Source organism: Tetrao urogallus (genome assembly GCF_951394365.1).
Source record: "Tetrao urogallus genome assembly, chromosome: 7".
NCBI lineage: Eukaryota > Metazoa > Chordata > Aves > Galliformes > Phasianidae > Tetrao > Tetrao urogallus.
This window is the reverse complement of record NC_136820.1, coordinates 32112923-32129193: the sequence shown is the minus strand read 5'-3', so window position 1 is coordinate 32129193 and position 16271 is coordinate 32112923. Positions and strand designations below refer to the sequence as shown.

General features: G+C 39.9%; 1 protein-coding gene across 1 annotated transcript; it reads left to right on the top strand.

The window, feature by feature from the left end:
- Positions 1-4444: 4444 nt before the first annotated feature.
- Positions 4445-16005, top strand: HACD1 (3-hydroxyacyl-CoA dehydratase 1; the record flags this gene model as incomplete). The annotated part of the gene is made up of 7 exons (XM_079538727.1): positions 4445-4572; positions 7922-8039; positions 9110-9128; positions 9208-9296; positions 11836-11957; positions 14247-14425; positions 15923-16005. 7 exons carry the CDS (start codon positions 4445-4447, stop codon positions 16003-16005), a joined length of 738 nt encoding a protein of 245 aa, XP_079394853.1.
- Positions 16006-16271: the final 266 nt, after the last annotated feature.

Below are 16271 nucleotides of genomic sequence, written 5' to 3'. Positions count from 1 at the left end.
GCTGCCATGGGGAACCACTCGTCCTAATGCTTTTTTTGGCACCAACAGCTGTTCTTAGTGTGGCCAAACCAACTACACCCAATATGGTCACTCTTCTTTGCTGAGCACTTGGACCAGATTTCAACCAATAAGAAGGTTAAAAATTATCTCTACCACTCTACTAACAAAGAAAATTTAAATGCTTCCACTGACCATAATGAGAGTTACATTGGAACTCTATGCCCTTGATAGAGAGTCCTCATGAACACAAGTACTGGAAACAAAGCTAAATGGCAAGCAAAGACTGTGTGTGCTCTGTAATTAGCAACAGTCACAATATTCTCCATAGAGATTGCAGTGGTCATGCAAGCAAGTTACTGTAGAAACATACTGGAAATCAAAAGGTGTTTTTAATATGACTGAATTGTGTGTTCTGTGTGCCCTGTGATAAAGCTACACAATATGTGTTGACCACAAAACAAAGCTTCTTTGTTTAAGAGCAATATTGCATACTATTCAGAATGGAATTTGCTTGTAGTAACAGTTCATTTTAAAAATATATTCTGCTTTACCCACATGAACAGTACTGTTGAAGTTAATGATACTCATCTTGATATTTAAGCATTTTGTATGTCTCTCCATATAAATAGAACATTAGCAGAGTTAGGTTTTTTGATAGAGCCTGCTGACATGGTGCTCAAAAAAGCTGATTGCACAGACTGTGGGACTGGTCTATACATCAATCCCTATCCAAGCCTAACAGTGCAACAAAATGTCAGGATTGTTGAACAATGGTAGAGTCCAAAATATCCCATAAAGAAAATATTTATTGTACAGAATCCAATTTGTCTATTATATCTAAAAGCACACTGACTTTGGATAAAGCCATCTCATATAAGGGAGTATTCATCTCCCTTTCACATGTGCATCCTTCAACACTGCAGTTTGAATTATACTTTTGTTTCTGGAGAGGACAAAATAGGACAATACACAATGGCAGCTCAAACCAGTGTGTTTTGAATACATAGACTCAACAGTTTTCATACAATGAGTTCTAAATGTTCACACCAGAATTTTTACATTTTTGTATTTTCATATTAGGGACATAAACTTTTATTTCAGCCAGTGTTTGTGACACTTGTTTTTCTTCCCTCTCCACTGGCTGATAAACTAGTCAGAGGTGTAATGTGAATCATTTATCTTGTGATAACAATGCAGAACTCCTACTGCTTCAGATGCATCAAACAGGAAGACATCTAGTATTTTCCACAAGACATGCAATCCATCCTACACTACATCTTTCGAAAGCATCTCCTATCCTATTCTAATAGCAGTAGAGGATACCATAGGTAGATGCACCTGGCTGAAATGAACAGAAAGTGCATAAATGCTGTATTGTTCAATCTAGACATACCTAAATTCTGATTACTTGTATTCACCCTTGAATAACTCACTGATTACTACCATAAACCTGAAGTAGTGAGCAAGTACTATATATAAGGCTGTCCTCTCGATACTTTGTCCTATTAAGGTTTGTTAGCAGCATTCAGTAAAGACAGGGCAGGAGAAACGTGGAAGCTACCAACAATGTGAAATAGTTGTGGTCCAAGAACATAATATCTCCATGGATCAAAATATGGGAGAATGAAATGAAGAGCAGGTAAATGAAAAATAAAATGCTAGAACAAAAGTAATACTTACTCTCACTATTTAAGTTTTTAATTTACTAAATCAGTTCAAGACATATCATTTTTCAAATAGTTTGTGTATCCAGAATCAGTCATCTTGAGAAAATAAGTAATGAGAGTGATAGTAATACAGAATTTTAATGAAAATATATCAACCATTGCTCATCAAATTTCATGAGATCCTGTACAAGAGAATGAAAAACATCCAAGGAGAGATTTTAAAACTGAAAAATCCTACTTCAGAAAACAAATAGGATTTTTTTCATTGAATATGCCGTGGAAAAAACTTCAGAGGTAAATAGCTAACTAAGGTATTTCAAAAATCACAATTAACATTAAGAATCTCAATTAAGTAATGTATTCCTCTTTGTGTTGTAATTTAAGATCAGAAAGCCATTAGTGAAGTCCCAAGCTGGCTAATTCAGTTCAGACAAAAACACTTTCTATGTAACACATTTAATTTGTTACATCCATTTCAAAACTGCATTGTGAAAACAAAGAAGCCATGAAGGTCTGAAAAAAAGAATTTAAAGCTGTGGGGAAAAAAATGCATTAGCTACAGTGACACCCAGAATTAGTAAATGTGAAAAATGTTTTGGAAAGCCAGAATTCCACGGAGTTGGAACTAACTTGTAAGTGTCACATTAAGATGAAAGCTAGGCTTCCTATTAACAACGTATTTGCCTTCTACGCTGTTTTTTCACTTTCACCTTGTACAATCAATGAATATACAAATGTTATAGTTACGAGGTATACCAGAGAACTTGGCTATGTAGCTATTACACCAAAGCAGAAAAGAGAGGACACTTACCCATATTGTGGGCACACTTACAAAACTCCAGCACAGCAGATCTTCCAGAAGAGGTCTTTCCTTACTGGCGATCAGCTCTTAAATGGGTCTGGGAGAGGTGCAGCCAGGCTCCCCCCCTTCCGGCAGCACAGGAGAATTGCCTTCACCTGTGCTCCCGTGGCTGACTCAGTGCTTGCCTCAGGTGATCAATCAGGCCGTGACTCAGCAGTTCCCATACACACCTCAAGCACAAAGTTGGCAAAAGGTTTTGAATTAGGTCCTTTAGTCCTGTGTGTAAATTCCTCTGTCTAGGTTTTCTAACTACAGGATTCCCAATTGATGACTACTTGAATATGAAAAGTGCCTGTGTATAATATGCACATAACTCCGGTACTTCCTGTGATCTTAGCAGCACATATATGGTGCCGTTTGTTGCAGTACTTGTTGCTTGCACAGTATGAAGTTGAAAGCTGAACATCTACTTGTGCACTTTGGTGAGGATGAGGAGAGACTGAAATTCTGTATGGCACATCTGCTAGCCTTATCTATGGATTGAGATCTGAGCGTTTAAACAATGAGATCTTTTTTCCCTTGTTAAAGGAGGTAGACTCGAATTCTTGAACTCCTTTGTGATTGATAAAGTAGCATTTCAGAATTGGCTCTGAAATGGCTCACTTTCGTATCTGTGTGCCTGTGTTTGAAAGATCTGCCTCACATGGCAGTGGTTGAAGTGCTGTGCCATGCTGTGGACATAAGGAGTCCCAGGCTGTGTGTCCACCGTCCAGAGCTGCTGGCTGCTAGCACAGAGACAAGCTTCAGGGGACTGAATATGGCCTGCGCCTCAGTGGGGCAATGTCTCAGTACCACAGCTCACAGCAATACTTCTCCAGGTCCAGAACTAGCACCGCTCCCTGTCCAGTTGCTGTTTCCATGCACAAAGGTTGCAGATTCACAGTTTAAGACAACATACATATGCAAATCTTACCCTTCAGTCCATCAGCTGGGTTCTCTTCAGGTTCTACAAAGGATTTTGTGCCCTAGTCAGGTGTCTGCCTCAGCCTCTCATGTACCCTCAGGATGATACTGGGACATGCCAGGCTGCAGAGCTCCTCCAGCTCCTCCCAGCAGCTGTGCCGGCAGGCGACCTCTGGGCTGACACCCTCAGGGCAAGGCCCATCCACTCATCCTCTCACCAAATAATCTCATTGCTTAGAATGTTTTTTAAGACCCCCGGTATTTTCTGTCGCTGCCATGTGGGTGGGCTTGGCACTGATGAAGTTGCACCTCGAGTACTGTATTCATTTTGGAGTCCTTCACTTCAAGGAAGACATCAAGGCCCTGAAGCGTGTCCAGAGTAGGACAGCAAAGCTGGTTTGGGGTCTGGAGCATAAATCTTATGAGGAATGGCTGAGGGAACTGGGATTGCTCAGTCTGGAGAAAAGAAGGCTCAGGGGAAACCTCATCACTCTCTACATTCACCTGAAAGGAGGTAACAGTGATATGATAAGGGGTAAGGACCTTAAGTTGCCCCGGGGAGGTTCAGGTTGGATATTAGGAAAAATGTCCAAAAGAGTGTTGAGGTATTGGAACCAGATCCCCAGGGAAGTGGTGGACTCATCGTCCCTAGAAGCATAGAAGAACTTGCAGATGTGATGGGTTGACAGCTGGCCTAGGTGATCTTAGCTGTCTTTCCCAGCCTTAGTGATGGCTCTATGACAGCTCCCAGCTGGGGGCCCACACGGTGCTGCCCGGCGGCCGCCCCCTCTGAGGCCGTTCCGCCCTCCGCCCGCGGGCGTGCCCGGGAGCCCACAGGGGCGGAGGGAGGAGCGCGCGGCGCCATGTGAGCGGCGGGCGGCGAGCGGCGGCCCTCGAGGAAGACAGATGGGGTGAGAGACAGCGCGAGGTCCAGCTGTCAGCGCGGCCTCAGCCCCGCCGCGGAGGGAGCCCCTCCTCCCCGCGGCTGTGCGCTCCTTGCCCGCGGGGAACCATGGCGTCCAGCGAGGAGGACGGAAGCGGCAACGGCTCTGTGGAGGAGAAGGAGAACGGCAAGAAGAGGAGCCTGGGAGCCCTGGCTACGGCCTGGCTCATCTTCTACAACATCGCCATGACCGCGGGGTGAGCGGGCGGCGGGCGGGCGGCGGCGGCGCGGCGCCGCGGGCGGGCGCGGAGCGGCGGGGCCGGAGCAGCTCGGCCTGGGGATCGGGCGGCAGCGATCGCGGGGCGGCGGGACGCGGTCCCGGGGCGGCGGGGAGCCGCGGTGAGCCGGGCGAGCCCTCGCCTCCCCGGCATTGCCTAATACGGTGCAGCGTTACCAGCAGCGAGCGCGTCATCCCGGAGCCCGCGGCGGAGGTTAAGTATAGCCGGGCCAGGAATGCCGGCGGGGGTGCCGCGCGGGCTGCGCCCACGGAGCCTGCTCCTTCCACCGCCAACCGCCCTCGGGCCGCCCCGCGCCCTCCGGGGGGGTTCCAAGCTCCCAGCACTGCTGCCGTGGCTGTCTCGGTGCCGGAGGGGCTCCGGCGCTCGGCCGGGCTGGCGGTGTGCGGGCCGGAGCCGTGCGGGGCAGAAACCCACACGGCGGTGCCGCTCCTATGGCGCTCGGCTCCTGCTGTCGTTGCGGCGGCTTGAGGTGATTCGGGTTGGGCTGCAGGCGCCCGTGGGCTCGTGTGGAGCGCTCGGTACTGCAGTGCTGAGGGGAATGGCTGTTTGTTTGGGGTGAAGGATGATGCGAGCGTTCGGGTTTATATCTTCAGTGCCTGAAGCAGGTATTTCCACTTCTGAAACTTTGTGCCACTAACTAATGCGTGCCACGTGTGTGCCGAAAAACCCTCCGTTGATTTCCACTTCGTGGCAAGAGTCAGAGCTCACGTGGCTTTTACATGTACGTGTGGAAGATGGTTGAACACTTAGCTTTGGGGTGAGGTGCTGATTCTGTCTCTCCTCCTTCATCCCCCCCCCCCCCCCCCCCCCGAGGGATTTAGATTTGCTCACCTGCGCAGTTTGTGTGAAAGCAGAGTATTAAGAGAGAACACATTCTTACAATTCTTTCAAACAGGTTACAGTTTAAGTGAAAAATAAAATTTTCAAGGAGAGAAACATTTCAGTGGGGCACCATCTGTAAACAAGAACAGTGCAGTTCTCCAAAGAGTTTAGTATAGTAAAGTATTTCTAGAACTGTAACTGCCCATCTGGTATAGAAGTGTGTGTTAACAACCAACCTAATGCAGAATTGCACTTTATCTTTCTTTCTAATGAAGATTAGAGGGACGCATTCAGAGATAAAAATGATACGTCAGTACCTGGCTCTACTGAAAGTCCCAACTGAAAATTTTACCTTTGTTAAACTAATTCTTTTACACCACCTGCTGATTTACAATATGCACTACTACAGCTTTCCTGAAATCCAAAATCAAAGCTACTGAAAGCTAAATGAAATAATTGTCAGAGATTCCAAATCTCTCAATAATTATTTAAGATAAACGTATTTTCAGTCTCTGCATCTGGGTGTAGCCCAAGACTGCTCCCTGCAGACCTTTTGTAACAGAAGAAAGTGAGGAAAGTGTCTGCTTAGATGAGATGTAATGTGACTTTTCAAGCTGCTGCTATCACCACCCATCCTGCCAGCTGGATAGAAACTCAGTCACCTTCCCCTTGTCACACACTTCATTGTAAAATGGCAGCCTGGCTGTGAAGGACTGGCAGTGAGATTCCAGTGATTCCTCCTCTGGTCGTGGTGGGAGACAACCTAAAATGAGTACATTCAGATTTAAAATCTGCTGTAAAATCTGAGTAATTTTTTTAGGGCGTAAATGTTGTAGCTCTGGCAGACTGGATTCATAAGATTAAAGCAGAAGGGGTGAAGGAAGGGAATCATTCCTACAGTATGGGGAAGCCTGGCTGTATATAGATTTGACATGCTATCATGCACTGTTGGACTGGACGAAGCAAAGGACAATGCAGTAGTAGGCCCTGTGTGTGGCAGTTGTCACAGGACTGATGCTGAAGTGTGTACCATCCAAAGGGAATACAGAGCTGTTACGATCCATGCAGGACTCATGCTGTTACAGCATAATGTGTCCAATCAGATAACCATCTTTCCTGCTATCTGCTTATCAACTTTAGCCAGTCTCTTATCTATAGGGAAGAGTATAAGAGCAGGGAAAGAGTTAAAGTTTTATCCAAATGTTTATGTATATGTTTCCCTGAATATCTATATGTTCACCAAATCTGCCTCGGAATATTTCTCAGACTCCACTGCTGTTTCTCTTTGGCCTTCCTTAGCACAGTTCATGTTGCTGTACAGCTTTACTTGCAATGGTTCTATGGAGGGTAAGAGAACTGAATCATTGTTCCCAACTATCCTCAGACAAGAAGTTAAATTGATGTTATTGCAATTTATGTATTTTCATTTTTAACCCTGAAAATATCACTTGTAGTTCTGGCTATGCTTTTAAGTCAATTAAAGACATTTTATCCTTAGCCTTTGTGGATTTAAACCTGAAGTTTCAGGGATTCCTAGTGCGATGTCTGTGAGAATGTTTGTGTAACTGTGGATTAGTAACAGAACATATGGTACATTGTTTGGAAAAAGTTCATTATATAAACATGGATTAATTATGTGGAAGCAACTGCGCATACCTTGGGTTGTTGCTCTAGATCTGAGATGAGGGGTGGGAGTCATAACAAATGTAGCTGTGAAATGGGGTTTTTTAATCCATTTTCATTTGAGATCTCAGTTTGAATTTTATATCACATTTCACTTTGATTAAAAGATACTTTACTGCATTTACACTGGAAGGATGATCAGTTGATCCATCAGTTGGTAGCGTATTGATTCCTTAAAAAAAAAAATTTGGAAAAATTAGCCAACACCTTCAAATGTGTTAGTTTAATATTCTCATCTCTGGAAGCCAGGAGCACAGAGCGTGGGTCTTTCAACACATCAGAATCTGCTTTTCTGAGGTGACTTCTCATTACCTCTGAGTTGTAGAATAGAAGCATGGTGGTCACTTGTCAGTTCTGAAACTGAAGCGTTAAGGGGTAATGAAGAATGTGAAAACAGCGTGCACAGGTGACAGTCTTTTGTGTGTGCAAACCTGAGACCCAAAATCTGAGTTCAAATAACAGTAATCCACAGTAAAGGTGTGTGAGGATTTAGTAGTAGAAAATATATAGTCACTGCTAGTGAAAAGTCTGTCGGGCCCCTGGGCTAAGTAATTCAAATTAATCCTCTGAAGGTAAACAAATCCTTCTCTATCCTTTTCCAGGTTAAGAGTTTAAGAAGTTTAATGTTGATATAGCATTTCATAATATTTAGGTCTAAGGGTATTTTTAATAATCTCCTAAGAACACCAACAAGTGAAGACGCAAAGGTATTCAGTAAGAAAATGTTGTACTAGATTATTTATATTAGATGGAAAGCTTTAGAATTTTTATTTGAAAGGTATCCATTCTCTTTCTTTTGTAGGTGGTTGGTATTGGGTATTGCCATGGCACGATTTTATATCCAGAGAGGAACACACAGAGGTTTATTCAGAAGCGTGCAAAAGATACTTAAATTTTTCCAGACATTCGCTTTGCTTGAGGTAAATTTCAAACATCAGTTTATTTTTCTGGATTCTGCATATCATAGGCAAATACATATTAACCTGAATTCAATATGAAAATATTATATGAGTACTAAAAGATGTTTTGTCTTTATTTGATGATATTTTTTTTGTTTGCTTGTTTGTGAGAGCAAGGAGATTTGTTGAAATAAAGGAGCACCTTTTTTGAAAATTAACTGTAATATTGGTTTTAAATCAGATGTTCCCTGGGAACTGCTTTGCTTCTGCTTATTCTCAGACTGGATTGGCATGTCCTGTGTACCTCATTACAACAGGGTCTGTACAAGTTGTTCACAGCACTTTTGAAACAGCGTGACTTGGGCCAATTGTACACTTGTGGTCTAAATTTATGGTACATCTACAGAATGAAGCTGTTGGGTTTATTGAGCAGTTATGATTCTTTTCCAGGCACAGCAAAGAGCTCTTATCTACATTTTGGCTCTTTTTCTCAATCTGCCCATAACATCTGTCGTTCAAACAGCAATTTAAAATCACAAGGCCAGCTGTCATAGGCTTTTATGCTATTAAACTTCCACAATAACAATTCCACTTGAATCCATGACAGTAATGAAAAGCACTCTGTTTGCTAAGCATCACTGACCAGAAAATAAATCTGAAGATTTGTAGCTATAATTAGCGGAATGATAATAATTAATTAATCCATAACAAATACAGAAAATTGTGAAATTGCTATGTATTTTGCATGCCTTGTATGACTCCTCCCACATTGTTCTGTAAAATTATTATTTGGGTAAGATAATGGGAGTTTATCAGTTGAAAAAATAAACACTTTGTAAATACCTCAATATTCAACATACGAAACTAGGAAAATAAGTCATTCACAGTGTTTACACTGAACTCATCTCAGCACTGGTTACTGGTGCTTTTATGTGTATTTATGTGTAATGTGAAATATTAGTTGGAGGAAAAAAAAACCAAAAAACGTAAGAATTAAGCTTGAGTTTATATAAATACATAAAAGGCCGTGTTTGTAGTACAGACAGTCACGCACTATAAGCCAGTAACCTTTAACTTATTTCTGTTTACAGGTAGTCCACTGTGCAGTTGGTGAGTTCTTCCTTTAGTTTCTCCTGAGCCAAATGAAACATCAGTTGTGGAGCAGAGATAACATGTTTCTCTTTTCAAGGAATAGTTCACACATCTGTGCTTGTGACTGGGGTCCAAGTGAGTTCAAGAATCTTCATGGTGTGGTTCATTGCGCATAGTATAAAGCAGGTATGTGCATGAGCAAATTGTTTTGAGTTTTTACTAAGGAGTTATTAATACAGTTCTCTTTTCACCAGGGAGACGAATTACAGAGAATGCTTGTAGACTTGAGTACAGTTTAGAAGCTGGAGTTACAGGATGGAATCCATGTACTTCTCCCCAGGAGGGGGGTCTGGGTGCTAGCTGTTAAACAGCCCTGTCTGTAGTATCGTGCCAGCTTTGGTCTGCATAAGTGCTATCAATGACCAGGGCTTCTGTTCACCTACAAACATACCATCGTGTCATGTGTTGTCTTTCAAGAACGTAATTTATCACTCTCTGAATGTATCTAAATGAAAATATGACTTACATTGAATTAACGTGAATATACGTGGTTGTAATTTCGCAGTTTGTTTTAGGAACCTTCCCAAGACTTTAATGTAATGTAATGTAATATCAATATTTGATAGCCTGCATACTGAATTATTTTCATTAAAAATCTATCAAGTTTTTCAGCGTGCCAGAGGCACACTTAAAGTCCTGAATAAATGTCAGTGATTTATTTGCCTGGCTGTAGGTGGTTATTGTAAATCTAGTGATTTGTTAGCAGAATGAAATGAGCAGATTGCATACAGCTAGAAGTAGGATATGCATTCTGCTTTCTGTAAAGGGCACGTAAGAATTTAAGGGTAGATTTTGAGTTTGCTCCTGTATTCCTTTAAATTTAAAAAGCTGAGCCATTAAACTGTCTCACCAGCAGATGGCACATGCCTGTCTGCCAGTGAGATACCGTAATTACTGCCTTGGTTGTCAAATCCCTTAATTTCAGTTCTCTACACTTCATCTTTTCCTTTACTATTGCGCTTTTTTTTTTTTATTTTTTTTTTTATTTTTTTTTAAACTACAAAATATACGTTTCTGATTTTTTTTTGTTCTGTTTAAGTTAAGCATTTTCAGTACTTTCATTTTTTTCTTGAGGAAAAAAATCAATTATTAACTACTTTTTTTTATGTTGATTGTTTTCACGAATGCTGGAATATAGTGCAGCTTTTTGCCACTTTTTGTCATTTGCAGTGCAGTAGTAATCTTTAGCATATCCTGTCATTTCTCAGTCTTCAGTACAGTAGGTCAAGCTGTGTCCAAGAAAACTACATCTAAATGTATGTCTGATTGCATTTCATGCTGTTACTGCCTAGCAGGCATGAATGTTCAGGGTCATGCTAGGTGGTGAGAGGCATGGTAGTGATAATAGCCAGACCCACACCTCTGTACTTGACTGGAGATTTGCAAGGCAACGAATAGGAATTCTCTGCATACTTATTTAAAGCACTTCTGGTCAGATTCAATGCTGTGGCATGAATCCAAGTTTGGGTTATCAATGTTTGTTTGTAATCACATGAGGTTAAGAACAACCTAATTCTGTCTTCTCCTTTGCTTATCTGTTTGTGGTTGCTGTTTGTTCGTGAGTTTGGAGATATTCTTCTATCTCCTTTCTATTTTGTGGATGTTTGTGAGATCCTTTTACTGAAGGTGCATCTTTGACTGACACATTGAGGTGCAATTTTATGAGATGATGATCACTTACATCTTTATGATGTATTAAACTTTGTCACCATGTAGTATTTTATTTTTTAAAAAAGGCAATTTCCTCTTTTTTTGTCATTTTAACAAAATTGTGTTATTTTATTTCAAGACATCTCTGCAGCTTTTCAAACTTCAGGCATGGAATTGTATTACAAAATTCCCCCTTTTAAAGAAAATTACTTTTAAACCACATTAACTTGCATGTAATTCTTCTCAGAATCCAGTGCTTCTTCTCCATGTGCCTTCTTTCACTTTGAGGACTTCTGTTTATTTTTTCACTTAGAGTGAAAAATAATTGCTATTTTGAAGCAGCAGATAAATGTGTTACCTACTGATGAGGCAGTTTAATGACTCAGAGTATAAACCTTAAACAGAAGAGTTGAACAGTTTTACCCCAAACTCCTGATGTATGAATCACTCTTCAGTGAGCGATCTTTTCCAACTCCTTGACTGTCTTGCAGCCTGATTTGATCTGCTGCTAAGCTCAGTTAGTAGACTAAACAATTCCTTTCATCCAAAATTTCATGGCGGTTTAGATTACAGGAAAGTAAGAGAAAATCCAGATAAAGGCAGATAGTGAAATGTGGAATGGGTAAAAGCTGATCATAAAAAGAATATGCATTAGGTAGTATTTTCATTTTACTATTTTGAGGAGCAATAAATAAGCAAGTCAAGACAAAGCAGGGAAACAGCATAGTGGAAGTGCAGCTAAAGAGGAGGAATAAGCTCAAATATTAGTTCTGTTTTTCTAAATTTGCACAGTGGATAAAGGCTGCTCAGTTTGCTAAGTGTCTGTCTGTTAGCAAATACAGATGATATAGAACACCTCGTAGTAATTGTTTCAGCATGTCACTTTTATGCCAAAATTGTCTTTCTTTACAAGGTGTTAGTTCTGTTCCATATATCTTAAACAGAAGTCTGTTGCAGTTTACTCAGAAAAGAAGCTTAAGGATGAAGAACGTGTTGGTTCTTTATACTTCTGCAGATCCAGAATGAGGAAAGCGTTATTCTTTTTCTGGTCGTGTGGACTGTGACAGAGATTACTCGATATTCCTTCTACACATTCAACCTGCTCAACCATTTGCCATACTTCATTAAATGGGCCAGGTGGAGATGTCTTGCACTTCAGTTTGTCGTGGTTCTGTGCACGTTAGTTTCACGCATGCTGAGCTAACACACAGGAGAGCAGATGTTTGAGCTTTGGTTATGTGTCAGCAGAGTGCAAGCTGGTGGCTTTCTGTATTTGAGATTATTGTAAGTCCGTTTAAAATGTTAAAAACAATTAGTTGATATTTTTGGACGTGATTTGTTCCTCCCTTTCTGTGTCTTGTGGTCTAAACTCTGTTTCCATTTACTTTCATATTTCTTCCTTATCTTTGGAGTCACCTTTTAACTTACAGTACGACTCCTTCAGATCCTTCCGAATGCGATGCCTAAGATTAAGCACGTATCAGTCTTTGTAGACTTAACATCTTTGAAATAATGGGAGCTGCTGTCACTAATTTCAAATAAATTATATTACTATATAAGAAGTTGTGCTCTATCAGAGCTTTTGTAATGTTACATTAATGTAGTGAAGCTAAATATTGACAAAGTTTAGCCCACGTAAAATGTGTGTTCTGTATCAAAACTGCTTTGATTTTGAAACACAATTCAGGTCCCTCACTGTGCCACATAAATTACAGACGCTACGTGCTTGTCAGGAGATTAACTGGAAGAGTAACAATCTATGTAGATAGAGTTCAAGACAGACTCCCACTCTTAGAAAGAAAATACCTTTTCTACATTTGGCATGGGTGATATGTTCATTTAATGAGTTCGTTTGCATCTCCTACTTGCCTGTGTTTTGTAGATAATGCGGTTCTGGTGCTTCTAATGCTCTTTTTTGATGTGTCCAATGATTATGTCCATTCTTAAAATATGATCGTTTTTGTTAATACTGAAAGTGGTAGGTTTGGTAATGTCTAAGCAACAAATGTCAAAGTTGCAAAGAATCAGGTCTGGCTTCATTAATGATGGTTTTTTTTAGGCTTCAGTAGGAGAAATGCATTCAGAAATTACTATATTGACAATGTTGACAATGATGCTTTTTGTCACCAAGTCAGTGGATCTTGAATGGTCGAATTTTTTTTTCCTTAATTCTGGGAGCTGCCGTTCTCACAGCAGAGCTGTTTTGTGAAGTATAGAAACAAAATATTTGAACATGTATATCTTTTCATGGAGTTCAAAATATCCTATCAAGGTTTACAGAGAATCAGACTGTACAACGGAGCATAAATTCAGTATTCCCAAGGAGCTGAACTTTTTTAATCTTTAACTTATTTAATAATTTTAAAACATTTACCTGTCCACAGGCAAAGGCAATGGTATGAGTATGATCTAAATGTTAACTTAGGATATTTACTTTGTTGGTTATTTTTCACTGTACAGAGACAGTCTGTGTGCAAGTCATTGCAGTAGTGCCTGCCTATACCTCACATACCTTCTCTCTGACCTGTGAGTCCTCTAAGCCCATTGGCTTCTAAGAGGATTTCATGTTCAGCTGCTACCATGCTGGATCTCCTCTCTTTTGGCCATGTAATGCACACTGGACATTTCTCACACACTCTATGTGATGGCTCTCACTGCTGTTCCCCTGTGTGAACTTCAGAGCTGTTGCTTAGAATCTACGTGATGCACTGTGCATAAGGACAAAGAAACCCTGTTGATGACATTTTTTATTATGTCTACACTAATGTGACCTATGACATTCAAGCCACATTTTCTTTAAAATCGGCGTGTTCTGCCTATTTTGAAATGGAGTTGCTAAATTTTTGGCACTCTCATTTTCTTTATTTTTAATTTCCATTAATAGTTAATGTTGCTACTACCACTATTACTGTTACTACTACTACTTCAATTTGCCATGTGGCAATTGGTAAAACAGGCTTCTGATATTTCACCATTTCCAGTTTCTTCAAATAAGTTATGATACGTAGCACTGACACAGTGTGCATGCGCTGTGGCAAGGATGCATAGCATTGCCTGAATTTGGGATCCAGTTCTGCTCTTAGTCCTATCTCTGACGGTGGGAGCAAGGTTAGTAAATAAAAAAATACATATTTAAAAAAAAAAAAAGGAACAACAGTATTGGAGAGTTCAAATTTGGAGAATGATTTTTTTAAGTGCAGGACAGAGATGCACAAATTCTGATATTCTCTATTTTTAAATAAAAAGACATCGGAATGCATTCTTGTAAGCAAAAGTAACTCTATCAAAAGTAACTGAAGTTGTTCTGTGCCTTCCCAGGATATGGTTCTTGATTTTAGTGGAGGAATACTCCAACCTATTGCAATTTTTAAATCCATGAGTTGTTTCTCACGTGGTGTTTTTCTTTTTCTTTTTTTTTTAATGCAGATACAACTTTTTTATCATTTTGTATCCTGCTGGAGTTGCGGGTGAACTGCTGACTATATATGCTGCTTTACCTTATGTCAAGAAAACAGGGATGTATTCACTGAGGCTTCCCAACAAATACAATGTCTCCTTTGACTACTATTACTTCCTTATTATTGTCATGTTCTCCTATATACCATGTAAGTATTAGCTTTAGTATTAGCTGAAGTAATTAGCTTTAATAACACTAACAATGTAATAATCGATTATCAGCAATGCAGACAATGCAGCCTGCAGTTAAATTTCCTAGATGCTTTCTACTCTAAAAGCCTGCTTTCTGTTGTTCCAAGTGTCGCTGTGCTTTAATTGTTTAAACCAAAATTTTACTTTCTGTTATCTACCTCAGAACATCTTAAAAGTTCTAGTGAAAAAAAAATTCTAAGGTCATGGACAAGTAAAAATACTTTTTCTTAAATACAGAAGTGTCTCTAGTTGTCTCCAAGAATTTCTAGTTACTTTGCTGCTTTGAAGCAATGACTTAAAGATTTTTTTGCAAGATTCATACATTCGCGTTCTTCTTCTTGCTATTAGTATCCATTTATGTGTGAACTTGGAAAATCACCATTTGAGCCTACTTTGGAAAAACATGAAACAAAATTCTCCAGAATTTCTCCATCACAGAAATCCACACTTGGCCTCAAAAACTTCTCTGAATGTACTTCAGTCCCATGTTTAACCAGATCTTCCTCAAACCCTGATATCAGGAGCCACCACAGATCAGTTGCCTAACAAGAGCTAGCCTAGAGAGACCATCTGCTTTGAATTTCTGCTGTTATTTTCTCTGTCAGCCAAACAGTGCAGACAAGGAGAAAACAACTTGACATAGATACAGCACAATGACTGCTAGAATGAAACTAGAGCAAACTGGGCAAGTAGAATATTTTAGTCTTTCTGGACTATGAGGGTAGGAATAAAGGAAGAGATAAGGGAAAGGCACTGAGGAGCAGGAAAACTGAAGTTAAAAGGAGCTGCATTGTGCATCTATAAAATGTATTCCTTCGAGAAACTGACTAAAAATTCTGGACTTTGGCTGTATGGATACACAGTATGAGGTGTTTTATTTTTTGTTTTGTTTTTGTTTTTTGCAAGAAATCATGGAGGCCAGTGAGAGAGATTTATATGGGTAAGCAAAAGTTAGGATAACTTACTAGTAGTTTTACAGATGTCTGCATAACTTCATGCTTCAGGAATAAGTCCAGTTTTCTGTGCATTAAAAATAATGATCAAATGAATCAGAAGAAAGGTAATACAGTAAGGCCAGGAGAAGGACAGAGCTTTTCATACTTGGACAAGTAGGGTAAATTTGGGTCCTCCTCAAATTTTATGTTCAAACATTCTTTCCTTAGAACAGGTTTGAAGACTTCAGGCACTGCTAAAAAATGGTTCAAACAAAGAAAATTTTGAGGGAAGATCCATGAAAACAGTATTCCTTCGGAGGGCTTTGTCTGACTTCTGAGTAATTACTGTTTCAAACTCACTGAGAAATTCATGACTCATTATTTGCCTTGGCCAGCTGTGGCACATTGTGCCATAATTTTTACTTGGTTCTTCATTCTGAAAAAGTGTATTTTTCCATAATGTGATCTGCTGATTTATTTTTTTTCATCTAATTTGCTTTCTTTTATGCTTTGATCAAGTATTTCCACAACTCTACTTACACATGCTGCGGCAGAGAAGAAAGGTGCTTCATGGAGAAGTGATTGTAGAAAAGGACGATTGAATCGAGCCATGTAATTATGGTGCTTTTAATGGAAAAACAAGGGTAAAAAAAAACACAAAACTTCCTGTGATTTTTCTGAGTCCAAGTTTTGAAACATGGAACAAGAATAAACAACTGTGTATAAAATAACATGGACTGTATTATTTATACCATTAATATATCATCAGATTACCTTTTCATTTCTGGTTTAACTTTGATTTTTAATTGTTTATTTCTTCAAACATATTGTTTTCTTATTTTCAGTAGGCTGACAAATAGCTTTAACA